Here is a 13,434-nt window from a genome sequence, read left to right as displayed (position 1 = left end):
GTGAAAAACAGTGAAACCTACCATACAATGTTTGAAAAGGAGGCGGGGGGAGGAAAAGAGAGGGAATAGAAATGGAGTGGGTGAACTTGTTTAAATACACTGTATGCATGTATGGAATTATCACAATGAAATCCCCTCATACTGTTAATGTGTGCTAATTCAAAAATACAATTTGCTTAAAAAGATGGATGCAAGCAAAAAATAAACAAATGAAAACAATGAAAAAACCCCACTATTAATACTGGCAACACTATGGGTGGATTTCAAGGACACTATACCGTGTGGAAAAAAAAAAAACCTCATAAGGGTTACATACTGTACTCCATTTATACAACATTCTCAAAATGATAAACTGATACTAACAGAGACCAGATTAGTGGTTGCCAAGGGTTGGGAAGGGTGGAGAGGTAGGCTGTGAATATTAAGGGACAGGTAACACAAGGGACATCTTTTGGCAATGGAACATTTCTGTATCTTAATTGAGAGTGGTTACATAAATTAACACATTAAATTGCATAGCACTACACACACATACACATATATGCACACACAAACGAATACATGTAAAAACTGATAAAATCTAAGCAAGGTCTGTGCATTGTGCCATCAACTTTCTGGCTTTAATATTGTTACAGTTCTATAAGACGCTATCACTGGGGGAAAGAGAAGAGGTGAAGGCTATGTGAAACCTCTCTGTATAATTTTTGCAACTTCCTTCAGATCTACAACTATTTCAAAATAAAAAGTATAAAGAAAACTTTTTCTAACTCACCTTTTAAATAGATTCTGATGGCTCTTGAAAATTCAATGGGTAGTTAAAATTAAAACCCTGCTGGGACATAGCCCCTCTCTCTGGTGTCATTCCACACCTTTGGTCTTCCGCTAAATCACACTCATATTGCCCACTTTCTAGTCTTCAAAATAACCCAAAGTTATTAGTGCTTTGGCAGAAACCGTTTATTCCACAAGAGAGGAGAGAAAGGCAATGGTTTCTACTGTGACTCCAAATTACAGGATATCCAATTTTGCAGGTTTTGATAAGCAACTGGCCGACTTAAGACAGGTTCAGAACATTGCAAGCAGCAGCAGGGGTGCTTACAGAATACCAGGTCCTCTTACCTTCAGGAGGACCACCTGACAGAGAGTCTTAAGATCCTATTAAGCCTTTCTCGGAAGGTTAAGCAACCCGCCCATATTTGAACGGTGCGTGGAGGGGTGTATTTAAAGCCAGACTCCCTCCTGACCGCTACTCTACTCTGTCGTTCGTCCGGCCATAATACTAGGAATGAACCCTGCAGGCTGGGAGCTCCTGGGATCTGAGGCTGGGGCTCCACCGAATCCCGACCTTCTCCCAAGGCCGGGATGGGAGCGCAGGTCCAGGACTAGGTTCCTCTGACAGACCAAGCAGCGCGGGCGTCGGGGGCGGGCCACGGGCCACTCACCTGGTGCTGGCGCTGCGGCCACCCCCGCCCAGCGTCCAGGGCCTGCTCAACGCTGGCCCGCACGCCCCGGGGAAGCACCCAAGGGCACGTCTGCAGGCACCACCGAGGTAACGCAACACCGCCACCATCGCCTGCCTCCCTTCCCCTCCTTCCAACCCCGAGGCAGCCGCAGCCCTCTAGCCCCGCCCCCACAGAGGAGCCAATCAGGTGTGCTCCTTCACCTCACGTGGGAGCAGCCGCTGGTGACCAATGGGCGTGCGCGGTGAAGGGCGAAGGGCAGGGCGAAGCGCCGTAGACGCAGGGACGCTCCCTCGCTCCCTCCCTCCCTGCGACGCTGTGAGTAGAGGCGCTAGGCCCGCTCGGGGCGGGACTAGGGTGGTGGTTACGTTCTGCCCTTTCCCCTCTTCCCACGCTGGGCCGACTGGAAACTTGGCCCCGTCAAGCCAGCTGTCTTGCGCTTTCGCCACTGAGCGGACTGGGGGCCGCAGCAGAAAGTCTGTGCGTAATTATGGTGAAAACCTTGTTCGGGCGGCCGGCCAGCCAGCTGTCTTCCTTTCCGCTGGCCCCGCCCTCTCGGCCCCGCCCCTTGCGTTGCCGGTCACCTGGCAGCCGCCGAGACGCTACGCTAGCGCTCTGTGCCCGATCTAGCCTCGGAGGCTCTTTGTCACGGGCTTCTGGACTTGTTATGGAGCTCCTAGTGGTGTCATTCAGTTGTTGCTTCGTCTTGTAAATGTCGAGCTCCTACTCTGCTGGACAGGGCAGTGGATACTGGATGAACCAGACAGAACAATCTGTCATCTTTGAGCATTCTATGCCCGACCGCCCTTCCTGCCTTTCTCTTCTCTCTCTGTCCCCAACCCCCGGCCTTTTTCTCTCTTTCTCCCTCTCTCCCCCTCCCTCGGCTGTACCAGGGTTCGAACCACTCTCTCCCACCCCCAGCCCTTTATGCTTTAGTTTAGTTTTTTTTTTTTTAAAGTCTCCAGTTTTTTGCCAGGACAGGTCTGGAACCCTGAGCCTCCTACGCCTCCTACATAGCTGAGACAAAGGTGGCACCACCATGCTTGGCTTATTGATTCAGATGGTGTTTCACAACCTTCCCCCAACCCTTTCGGGCTGGCCTTGAACAGCCTTCCAGGTAACTGGGATTAGAAACATGTGCCATCACAACCAACCCTACACCCTTTTCTTAAATACTGGGACAGAATTACAGTTTTAAGTATTTTCTCCAGGTCTCAGAACAGTGACTTACCTGTACAAGTCACTTTATCCATGTTTCCTTTTTCTGTAAAATGAGGCAATATGCTATGTAATCTCTAAAGGACCTTCTAAGTGTAAAATTACCAGACTTTCTGCCATTGTGCCAGTGTAATACCCATTCTCACTCCTTGGTGGCAGTCTTTAATTTTTAGAGTCAGGATAGTTAAACAAAACTAAAATAGAATGATGCAGCTTTATTGCTGGAAGGACTTCACTTGCCCATTTGAATCTTGGTTCCAGTCTTTAAACAGGTGGCTCAGAGAAATCATTTCACCTCTCTGCCTCCAACCCTCTTCTGTAGACTAGGCCCAGTGAGCAGATTATATGAGAAAAGGCTCATCACGAGTTCAGCAGGAAAGCATTAGGTAAGTGACAGATTTTTTAGACTTAAATGGTTTTATCATTTAAAAAAAAATAGTCTGTATTTTGCTATATGTGGAAAAAAGTAGAATGTTGGCTGCTTGTTTCATCACAAATGAAAAATACTTTTTTAAGTTCAGTCATTTATTTTGAGATAACTATAGAGATCCTGTATATTTTTTGCCCATCCCCTGCCATGAAAACATCTTGTAAAGGTATAGTACAAGATCCCAGCCAGGCAATTGACATGATCACAAAGTCAGATAGTCCCAGTATTACATTTCTCTGTGTATAGTTCTACAAATCATCACGCGTGTGTATTCTTGTATCCTCCGCCACAGTCAAGGTACAGTGACATCACCACCAGGATTTCCTCCAGAATCCTGGTTTTAAAACTACCCCTTCACCTTGTAGCTTCCTACCAATCTTATCTTCCTTTCTAAAAATTTGTCTTTTTAAGAATGTTTTATAAGTATAACTATATAGTATGTAACTTCTAGGGATTAGCTTTTTGATTAATATAATCCCGTGAGATACATTCCAATTGCTGCATGTTTCAGTATTTCGTTCCTTTTATTGCATTCCATAGTATATATTATCCCCGTATTTTAACCATTTACTCATTGAAAGACATCTGAGGCCAGGCATGTGGTGCACACCCGTAATTGCAGCTACAAAGGAGGTGGAGATCCAGAAGATGGCAGTTTGATGTCAGCCCTGGCAAAAAGTTAGCAAAACCCCATTTCAACAAACAAGTCACATTGGAGGTTTGAGCTCTGGGGGAAATGCAAGACACTTATCTGAAAGATAACTAAAGCAAAAAGGGCTAGAGGCATGACTCGAGTGATAGAGTGCCTGCCTAGTAAGCATGTGGCCTTGGATTCAAATGCCAATACCACTAAAAAAAAAAAATCACCAACTGTTTTCCAAAGTAGCTGTACCATTTTATATTTCCACCAGCAATGTTTGTCACCAGTATTAGGTGTTACTGTGTTTTTAATTTTAGCCATTCTGATAGGTATGTAGCGGAGATGGTTATTATTTACTTTGCACAGGATGTAGTTGATACTGTACTCCCAGGGGGCTGTCATATACTTTGTAGCCCAGCTGTGCCTGTAATCATAATTGGCTTTGTTTTTTAGCCACTATATGATTTTGAGCATGTGCTTCATAGTTTAGCAAGGGTGAAAGAATTGAGAACAATACGCCTTTTTTTTTAATGAAATACTCTCTGCTTGCCTCTCTCCCTCACACCCAAAGTTTTATACAGTAGTTTTTTTTTTTTTTCGGTTAAGTAATTTCAAATGAAGAGCTTACTTTGCATTCATGCACCCTATAATGTCTGTGGGTAGAAACATTTATATTTGTGACACTGCCCTCTTCAGATGAGAATTCACGTTCACCTTTTATCTAGGCCATAACCTATGATAAATTGGTTTGGCATTTAATGGCTTAGCATGGCTTTTGGGGCCTTTGATTCTAATTCCTAATGAATTGCTCTCTTGATCTGTTTCACTTGATTCTACACCTCAAGAATAAAAACTTTGAAGCTGGGTGTGGTGGTGCATGCCTGTAATTCCAGGTACTCAGGAAGTGGAGGTAGGAAGATTGCAGTTCAAGGCCAACCCCAGCAAAAGTTAGGGAGACCTATCTGAAAAAACTAAAAAAGCAAAAGGCCTGGGGGCGTGGCTCAAGTGGTAGAGAGAGGACCTGAGTTCAATCAAGAACTGGAATCGACAATGTATTATTTACAGTGGGTTATATATTTACATAGGGTTATAATTAGGGAGGCAAAAAAACCATTCTGAGCCCCCCCCATCCCTCTCCACACTTTACCCTAGTTCAGTCTTTTTTTTAAGTTTTAGCAAGGATTTATTATAGTAGGATAAAGTAGGAAGAAATTGCTGGGGGAGGAGACTATTTCCTGCTCCCCATGCAGGAAATGGGACTAAGACTCTAGTTCAGTCTTTGGGCCACCAAATCAGCCGTCACTTTGAATAACCCACTCAGCAATTGCATTTCATATGTAAAATATCGCCTTTCACTTTAAATACTGGGGCTTAAACTCAGGGCCTTATGCTTGCTTGACAATGCTCTACCACTTGAACTATAATCCCTACCCCAAAATTTTACCGTTTTTATGCAAATAGAAAAACTCAGGCCCAGAATGCCCTTTGTTTGTATCCTAATTTTAATGACACATTAGAGGGCTGGCCTCTAAGGTACAAACATAATTGCAGATTTTAGAAATCCTGTTACAAATTTATGGCTCTAAGCCATGCTCTGATAGTAAGAAGTTTTGTTTTTTTTTTTATAATTTGAATTCCTGGATTATTTATGGCACCAAGTAATTTACTAGTTTTAATTTTAATAATAATAATAACTAGTAATAATAAAATAATAAATAATAGGTAGTAATTTACTAGTTTTAATTTACTAATTTCCTAACTTGCATTTTAATTGTTTTAACTTATTGTAGCCAAATGTACTAACTCACCACTAGAGGTCTCCTCTTGCCCTTTAGAAAGCACTCCCTGGGTAACTGCTTGGAATAATCCAAATCTCAACAAAGTTCCAGTCAAGAATGTAAAACTCGCCATTTGGTTTTTTTTGTTGTTGTTGTTGTTTTTTAACTTTATTGCCAAATACAAATTTAATTTTCACAGTAAATTATTTTAAAATCATAGCTGAAGTAAATTTGGCCTTTCCTTTAAGCTGAATTATAAAGTGGCCAAAATGAATCAAGTATTCACTTTTCAAAGATCATGCTACTTTGCCTGCCTAATAACAGTATAGCAGTCATTCAGTAAACACTGAAGCATGAACAAGTGGATGGACATGGCACTTAAGTAAAGTCTTGAGTTTGGGTACAATTTTCCACAGACAGAATTGGGGATACCTGGGTAGAAGTTGGGAAAGCCCAGATTTGTAAAGAGATTGGCAAACAAGGGAGTTATTAGAGATGGGCATAGATGGAGAAACTAGCAAAAAGCTTGAAAGGTTTGAGAATGTGACAGGAGGTAATCGAGAGGATTTCCGTAAAGAAGACATGAATGTTGTTACGAAAGATGAAAACCAAGAGGAGAACTGAGGGTATAGCTAAAGTAGAGGACTTGCCTAGCATGTGTACTGCTCTAGATTCAATCCCCAGCACAGAAGGAAAAAAAAAAGGAAGGCAGGAAAGAAAGGAGATGAAGAAGCAGTTAAGTGGTCCCAGGGTCCTGTCCTTAGCCTCTCACTACCTCCACATCTCCAGTCATTTCCTCAGCTCAGAATGGTTCCCACTCAGGCATCTTCCTAGTCTCCTTTCTCTTGAGTTCTACAACCATCCAGTGATTGAGAAAAGTACCCTAGACTGGTAGGAGAGAAAACTGGGTTCAAGTTTCAGCACTGATACCAGTTAATGATGAAACATTGAGTAAGTCCTTTGAAACATGCATTTATTAATGCCCCACCTTGTTCCAGAAAGGATTGAGGGTGTCAGCAAGTTACTTAATATAAAGGCTTCAGTTTCCTCATCTCTAAATGAGAGGTTTGGTCTAGGCAATCCAAGTTCCTTCTAGCTCTTAATGCTTTGTGACTCTGATTCTAATCATTTGTTGGTCATTTCCTCTTAGAAGTTCTGCAAACACATCATATCTTAAAAGAAACTCAGCCTATAAAATCCTGTCCTGATGTCGATTTCTTTTTTTCTTTTTTTTTGTTGGGACTGGGTTTGAATTCAGAGGTTTATGTTTGCAAAGCATGTATCCTGCTGCTTGTGCCACACCTCCAGTTCATTTTTGCTTTGCTTTGTTATTTTGGACATGTAGGGTCTTGTGAACTATTTGCCTAGGTTGGCCTCGAACCATGATCCTCACAATCTCAGCCTCCCCAGTAGCTAGGATTACAGGCATGGGCCACCAGTACCCAGCCTGATGTTGATTCTTGATGATACTGCCATTCTACCAATGACACAGCACCAAAACTTAGTACCATCTTCAACTCTTCTGTCCTTTCCCCTACAACTCACTGAGATGAAACTTGACTCTGTAATGTCATCCCTTTCCTTTTCTGACTAGGTCCTTTCCTGTGGTGGTGGTTGAAGCCCTTGTTGGCTGTTCTGCACCATTCTGTTGACTTATTTTTTGAGACTGCCTCAACGACGTTGCCTGCGATAGCCTTGAATTCCTGGGCTCAAGTGATCCTCCTGCCTCAGTCTCTGGAGTGGCTGGTACTGTAGGCCCATGCCACCATGCCTGGCTTGACTCAATCTGGATGCTCTGTCTGAGTAAATTTCCTGAAACAGCTCTAACAATGCCTGAGTGACTTCAACCTGCAGAATATATTCCAAATTCCCTGGCTAAGCACGCAAAACCCTTTATGACCTGGCAGTACAAATTATCCACCTCTTCTCTTTATGACCCCCATGTGCTAACCAGACTGATCAACACCCACCTTAAGTGTTCTGCCTCACTAACCTGACAACTTTGTTGAAATCCTCTCTGTCCTTATTTTAACTTTTGTCAGCCATTTATCAGGGTCCTGTCATTTATTTTTAAGTATTTGGTACTTGCCTTAGGCTACTACATGTCCATTAAGTTGTCAGTTCCTCAAAGGTAGAGAAAACTTTCATTTATCATTGTTTCCCCACACTAACCTAGCATCAGAGAAATTTGAATTAAATCAGATTAAGACCTAGTCAAAAAAAAAAAAAAAAAAAACTTTTCTCAACTTGTAGTTATAGACTTACAGCTAGAAATCATTTGTGTAAACCATCTCCTTTTACAAATGAGAAAGGCCAGGGTCAGAGAGGTGGATTTGCTTGTCATTGTTTCCCAATTGCCCCTCCACAGTTCTCTGTGCTGCTCTGGTGATCCCACTTGTAGCTTTATCGTAAGTAGCCATATTTTCATGTCTTCTGTTCCTTCCGCTACATAAATATCTTAACCTCATCACATTGCTTCCTGGGTGACTGTAGTTTGCCATGTTGATACTGGAATATTGGCAGGGGAGCTGATTCGAGCAAATTTGTAGTTACATTGCCTCAGTGCACACCAGGTGGCAACACTGCAGACACACCAGTGAAGTTTGCACAATGGAATTTAATGCTGGAAGGAATCTTAGTCATCATCCAGTCCCACCTATCATTTTTTTTTTGCAATAAAAAAGCAAAAACCCAAGAACCAGAGTCAAGTGACTTACTCAATAATTGCTGAGTAGCAAATGAATCGTTAGCTTTATTGGCATATAATATTGGCTCTGAAGTTGTGTAGTAAGTTAGTAGACACATGGGACTCTTTGCCAGCTGATGATCTAATGTGAGTACTGTTTTGTGTGTCCAGATCAAATGATGTTGTTTGGAAAAATTTCCCAGCAGTTGTGTGGCTTAAAGAAACTCCCATGGTCATGTGACTCCAGGTTCTTCTGGGGATGGCTGAATGCAGTGTTCAATAAGTAAGTGTCTAACTAAAATGAAGAATGTGGGGATGGTTACAGCTAAAAGAGCCCCCAATCACTAGGTTGTTATTTCTTGTATTTCAAATTTTTTTTTAATTTGAACAATGTGCGCAGTATGCTCCTAATTTTCTTTATAAGCAAATGTACACACAAACATGGAAAAAGACCAAAAGAATACATTACAAAATGTTAACCAGTTGTTTGAGTTGCAGGATCTTAGTGATTTTTCTTATTTGTATTTTTGATGCCTTTTAAGTTATCTAAAATGTGTATTTTATATTCAAATAAACTTAGTAAATATAATTGTTAAGTATTTTGTTCTGTGTCTTCTGAAGGAATGTTGTTATTGTAAGCTTTTTGAATACTATCAAGGGAAATCAGGTTTTTAAAAAATGAATGGGTGTCATACTTAGAAATATCATTTTGAGACTGATACATCCTTATTGCTTAATATAGCATTATGATTGCTAACTAGAGAAAAGGCATATGTAGAAGTTAATAAGTATCACAAGGAGATTAATTTGAAATGGATTCATTAATAAAAATGGTAGCCAGGTGCCAGTGGCTCATGCCTGTAACCCTAGTTACTCAGGAAACAGAGATCAGGAAGATCGTGGTTCAAAGCCAACCCAGGGAAAATAGTTCACGAGACCCTATCTAGAACAAACCCATCACAAAAAATAGCTGGTGGAGTGGCTGAAGGTATAGACCCTGACTTCAAGCCCCAGTACAGCAAAAAAAAAAAAAGGTAGCTGAGTATAGTCATTCATTCAATACACAGTGATCAGGTATTCAGGTATGTCTGGGGTCAAGCACTATGCTTCGTATGAATCACCAAAGACCCCTGTCTGCCTGATAAACTTATATAAAAATACTGTGCCTCAGGACTAGGCATGTAACTCAGTGGTAAAGTACTGGACTAGCATGTGTGAACACCCACATTTGAGCCCCAGGACCACAAAACTTAAACAATAGAAATAGGGCTGGGGGTGTATCTCAGTGGTAGAGTATTTGCCTAGCATGCATAAGGCTCTGAATTCAATTCCCAACATTGGGAAAAAAATAATTCCATTATGTCAGGTATGGCACAAGCCTAATATCCTAGCATGCAAGAGGCAGAGGCAGGAGGATCCCAAGTTCCAAGCCAGCTTGGGCTGCAGTAATAATAATAATAATAATATGCTAAGCTATGACAAGAGTTTTCTTGGAGACAAAAACTATAGCAAAAAAGCAGGTAGAGCTAGTTATTTTTATTTTCATGGTTCTCATTAATATACTTATCTTCCTCCTTAAGTCATTTGAAGTGAAAATTTTTTGCTGATTATATTTCTGTTAATGATACAGCTAAGAAGCTAGTGATTATATAAAAGCAAACTGTTCCTGTTCTTTTGCCAATAGAGTGGATTATGAACGCATCAGGGATGTTGGCCCTGACAGGGCAGCATCTGAGTGGCTGCTGCGCTGTGGGGCCACAGTGCGCTACCAAGGCCAGGAGAGGTGGCAGAAGGATTACAACAACCTCCCAACAGGCTCTCTGGACAAATATAAGATTCAAGCAATCGATGCCACCGACTCTTGTATCATGAACATTGGATTTGACTACATGGGTAACTACACTATCATTGCTTATAGGAAACGCAGGTGATTTGCAGTGACCATTTCATTGAAATTTACTCACTATAATAGTCATCAGCATGTCCCTTTTGCCTGTTTCAGTACAGTCAAGTTTGCTTCTTCCTGGGTTTGGTATTTTCAAAGTAAGTGGAGGTTGCAAACACCTTTCTCCCCCACTAATCTTGTTTTTGTGCTCTTTTGTTGACTTAAAATTCAAATCCTGTTTTGTTTGTTCAGCTATGTTTGTCAAAATTCTGTCATTGCAAAACTCTCAATAACATAAGACTAATTGTATCCATATAACTTCTGCTCAAATAGGCATTTCTTCCCTCTGGTGCATGGGCATCTGTGATGATGGCCCTGTTCATCACAACCTGTGTAGTGAATAGTTTGTATTGTTAATAGAAAGAGCAGTCATCTGGTTTTCATAGGATTGCAGTCCTAAAGCCAGGAAATGTTGGGCAAACCAAGACAGTGATCTTAATGTAAATCAGATTAAAATGCATGTTTTTCCCCCCCAGAGGGCTTACAGCATGTTGAAAAAATAAGGCTGTGCAAGTGTCATTATATTGAAGATGAATGTTTGCAGAGGCTTAGTCAACTTGAAAATTTACAAAACAGCCTATTGGAAATGGAAATAATTACCTGTGGGAACATCACAGACAACGGCATCATTGCTTTGCATCATTTAAGGTAGGTGATCAAAGCCAAAATAAAGACTTGATAAAGTGAATAATCAGAATTTAAAACAGTTGAAGGATGATGTCTTTTTCTAGTTCTAAAAAATGTACTTTAAGAATATGAGGTGTGGTGACCCCACCTGTAATCCCAACTACTCAGAAACTAGAGATAGGGTTATGGTTCTAGGGCAGCCCAGACAAAAATGTTAGTGAGACCCTATGTCAGTAACAGGCCGGATGCTGGGGGCATGGCTTAAAGTAGAGCACTTGTCTTGCATGTCCTGAGTTCAAACCCCAATATTGCCAAACAAACACGCTGGGCATGGTGGCACACACCTGTAATCCCAGCTACTTGGGAGGTAGAGGTAGGATTGTGGTTCAAGGCTGGCTCTGGGCAAAAGTGGGAAACTCATCTTTTAAACCCATTTTCCCCATGTTTTTGGTATCCTAATGACATTCAGCATATACCAATTAGCATCTAATTCTGTAATTAAATTGTTGAAATTGTTACCTGTCTCTAGAACACTGCCTGACACTTATAGATACATATACATATGTGTGTGTGTGTGTGTGTGTGTGTATTATAATTTCAAAAGTATCCATCCGTTGGTTTAAGAAAGCTGTTCTGCATTCCCTTTTACCACAATCCAGATAGACCTATGCCATGGCCTGGAGTAAGTAAGTCACCCAGTCCCAAATGCAGAAACAGATAAACTAGCAAGGAATGTTTAATTCTAAGATTGCAGGGAGGCTGGGAAGGTTGCTCAGTGATATAGCACTTGCCTAGCATGTGTGGGGCTCTTGACTCAATCCCCAGCACTGGGGGGTGGGGGGGCAGCAGGGAGGAGGAACAGGATTCTGAGTCTATCAGAATGTTAAAAAAAAAAAAGTATGTTTAATCAAATCCCTATTTCAGAGATCCTGTCATTCAGATTCTGAATCAAGTAATATAGTTCTGTCTTAATATGTAATAGATCTGCCAGTAACCTCAGTATCACAGGAATTTGAAAAGTTTAAAACAATTAAACCAAAAGTACTATTTTTCAGCTCTTACATTAATTGAATCTTCTTCAAAGCTTCCTATTCTAATAGAAACCTCAGTATCTTTAAGAACATTCCAGTGTTTTTCTATTTTGGGGTTAAGATTCATATTTCACATGCAAAGGAGATCTATGCCATTATACATACATATAAATTATATATATACAAATTATATATAATTTATGTATATACATATAAATTATATATATAATTTAGGAAGATTCAGCTAGAAATACTGATGAAATTAAGAATAAGTATAATTTCTGCAGTTTGGCTTAGTATCTAGCATGAGTTTCATTTAAAGTAGTACTCTTAAGACTAGTGCTCTGAAAGTCAATTTTGAAAATGTAGGGTGATATAAATCCATTCTGCATGTAATTTTTCATGAAAGTCAATAGATTGAGTTTATTTTTAAAGCTGTAAAATGTCAAATGGAAGTGACTTTTTCCTTTCTCTGTTTGCAGAAACCTCAGGTATTTGTTGTTACGTGATCTTCCTGGAGTAAAAGAAAAAGAGAACCTTGTCAAAGTCTTTAAGACAGCACTGCCATCTATGGAACTCGAATTACAGTTAAAGTAAAATAATAATTATCAGTGTGTCTTATTTCACTATAAAGGACCATTTGAAATTGTTGATCTGAAGTAGCAACAAATATTCTCTACTCACCAATAGAATTGTAAAGATGTAATATAATATTTTAGAATTGGACAGTCTACCATATTTAGAAAATATTGACACATGACTCAGTAAAGTTACTGAGTTGGAAGTGAGAAAATATGTACATTAAATCATTTTAAGAAAAATGCAAAATAAGCATTTTAATTCTAATGTATTTAATAAATATACAGTATATATAAAATACTGTATAAATATATATGCAGTATATGTAGTAGCTATCTCTTGATATAGTGATTTAGGTTTTTAAAGTCATTTAGCTGTGTAACACAGATATTTATTACAATAGTTTATATTTTAACTTTACAGTTATTTAAGCATGATACTATAAATGCACAATCATGAAAAATTGGAAGCTCAATTATCGATGGAGTCAGTAATGAAAAGGAGGCAGTGGTTGTTGAGGCCTTCAACTCATCCTGCTTCCCACGCTTTGCATGTACTGGTCATAATCCTGCACTCCTGTGTTCTTGGTAGGATAAGCCCTCTTTTTTTTCTTTTTTTTAAAGTGTATACCTTTTCTCAGAATAAATAATTGCTGGTTGTCTGTGTTATGATCTTGTTTTACTAAAATTGGACATAGATAATTAGCTGAATACAAGTAGCTTTGCTGGCTACCGCAGGACAAAAGAAACAGTCATAAAAAACAAGCTACACTCATTTTTTTTTCATCAATTAAGATATTTCTTCAAACAGAAAATTTTAATGTGTCAAGTAGGAACTAATTTTTTTCCCTTGAATATCTTGGGTACTACCTCCTTCCTGTGAACTCAAGGGACATCAAAAAGAAGTATAAACACAAAGTGAATTTTTATCTAGAAAACAGTAATAAAAAAATGCCTATTTTTACCTATTTGAAGTAGCTCTGAAATCTGTTATTGTTAGTGATTATATGCTGACTTGTTTGTGAATTTCTGTGTGTTTGG

At 40.0% G+C, this 13,434-nt stretch overlaps 2 protein-coding genes across 10 annotated transcripts in view; one reads left to right on the top strand and one right to left on the bottom strand.

Annotated features, from left to right (window-relative positions):
- L2hgdh (L-2-hydroxyglutarate dehydrogenase) overlaps positions 1-1,625 on the bottom strand; it is a 44,638-nt gene extending 43,013 nt beyond the window's left edge. The window contains exon 1 of the mRNA XM_074068012.1: positions 1,443-1,625. Coding sequence (XP_073924113.1) covers positions 1,443-1,570 — 128 coding nt within the window. The 5' untranslated portion in view covers positions 1,571-1,625. The remainder of the gene's footprint in view (positions 1-1,442) is intronic.
- Positions 1,626-1,703: 78 nt separating this feature from the next.
- Positions 1,704-13,361, top strand: Dmac2l (distal membrane arm assembly component 2 like). Of its 9 annotated transcripts, none has more exons than XM_074068020.1 (7): positions 1,705-1,778; positions 2,940-3,064; positions 7,121-7,272; positions 8,384-8,495; positions 9,897-10,105; positions 10,634-10,805; positions 12,298-13,361. In XM_074068020.1, exons 4-7 carry the CDS (start codon positions 8,389-8,391, stop codon positions 12,410-12,412), a joined length of 603 nt encoding a protein of 200 aa, XP_073924121.1. In that variant the 5' UTR covers positions 1,705-1,778; positions 2,940-3,064; positions 7,121-7,272; positions 8,384-8,388; the 3' UTR covers positions 12,413-13,361. The 9 variants fall into 9 exon arrangements, with proteins under 9 accessions (XP_073924119.1, XP_073924121.1, XP_073924117.1 ...); XM_074068019.1 differs by lacking the exons at positions 1,705-1,778; positions 7,121-7,272 and adding exons at positions 1,797-1,940; positions 2,442-2,577 and having other exon boundaries at positions 3,001-3,064; XM_074068018.1 differs by lacking the exon at positions 7,121-7,272 and having other exon boundaries at positions 1,704-1,778; positions 3,001-3,064.
- The last annotated feature ends 73 nt before the right edge of the window (positions 13,362-13,434 follow it).

The sequence above is a fragment of the Castor canadensis genome, chromosome 3 (genome assembly GCF_047511655.1).
Source record: "Castor canadensis chromosome 3, mCasCan1.hap1v2, whole genome shotgun sequence".
Classification (NCBI taxonomy): domain Eukaryota; kingdom Metazoa; phylum Chordata; class Mammalia; order Rodentia; family Castoridae; genus Castor; species Castor canadensis.
Note: the sequence above shows the minus strand (reverse complement) of the source record. Positions and strands in the feature narration are given on the sequence as shown.

Coding starts and splice junctions, on each gene's coding strand:
- Dmac2l (XM_020165013.2), top strand. Junction 8,496..9,896: donor CTGAATGCAGTGTTCAATAA/GTAAGTGTCTAA, acceptor TTTTGCCAATAG/AGTGGATTATGAACGCATCA. Junction 10,806..12,297: donor ATTGCTTTGCATCATTTAAG/GTAGGTGATCAA, acceptor CTCTGTTTGCAG/AAACCTCAGGTATTTGTTGT.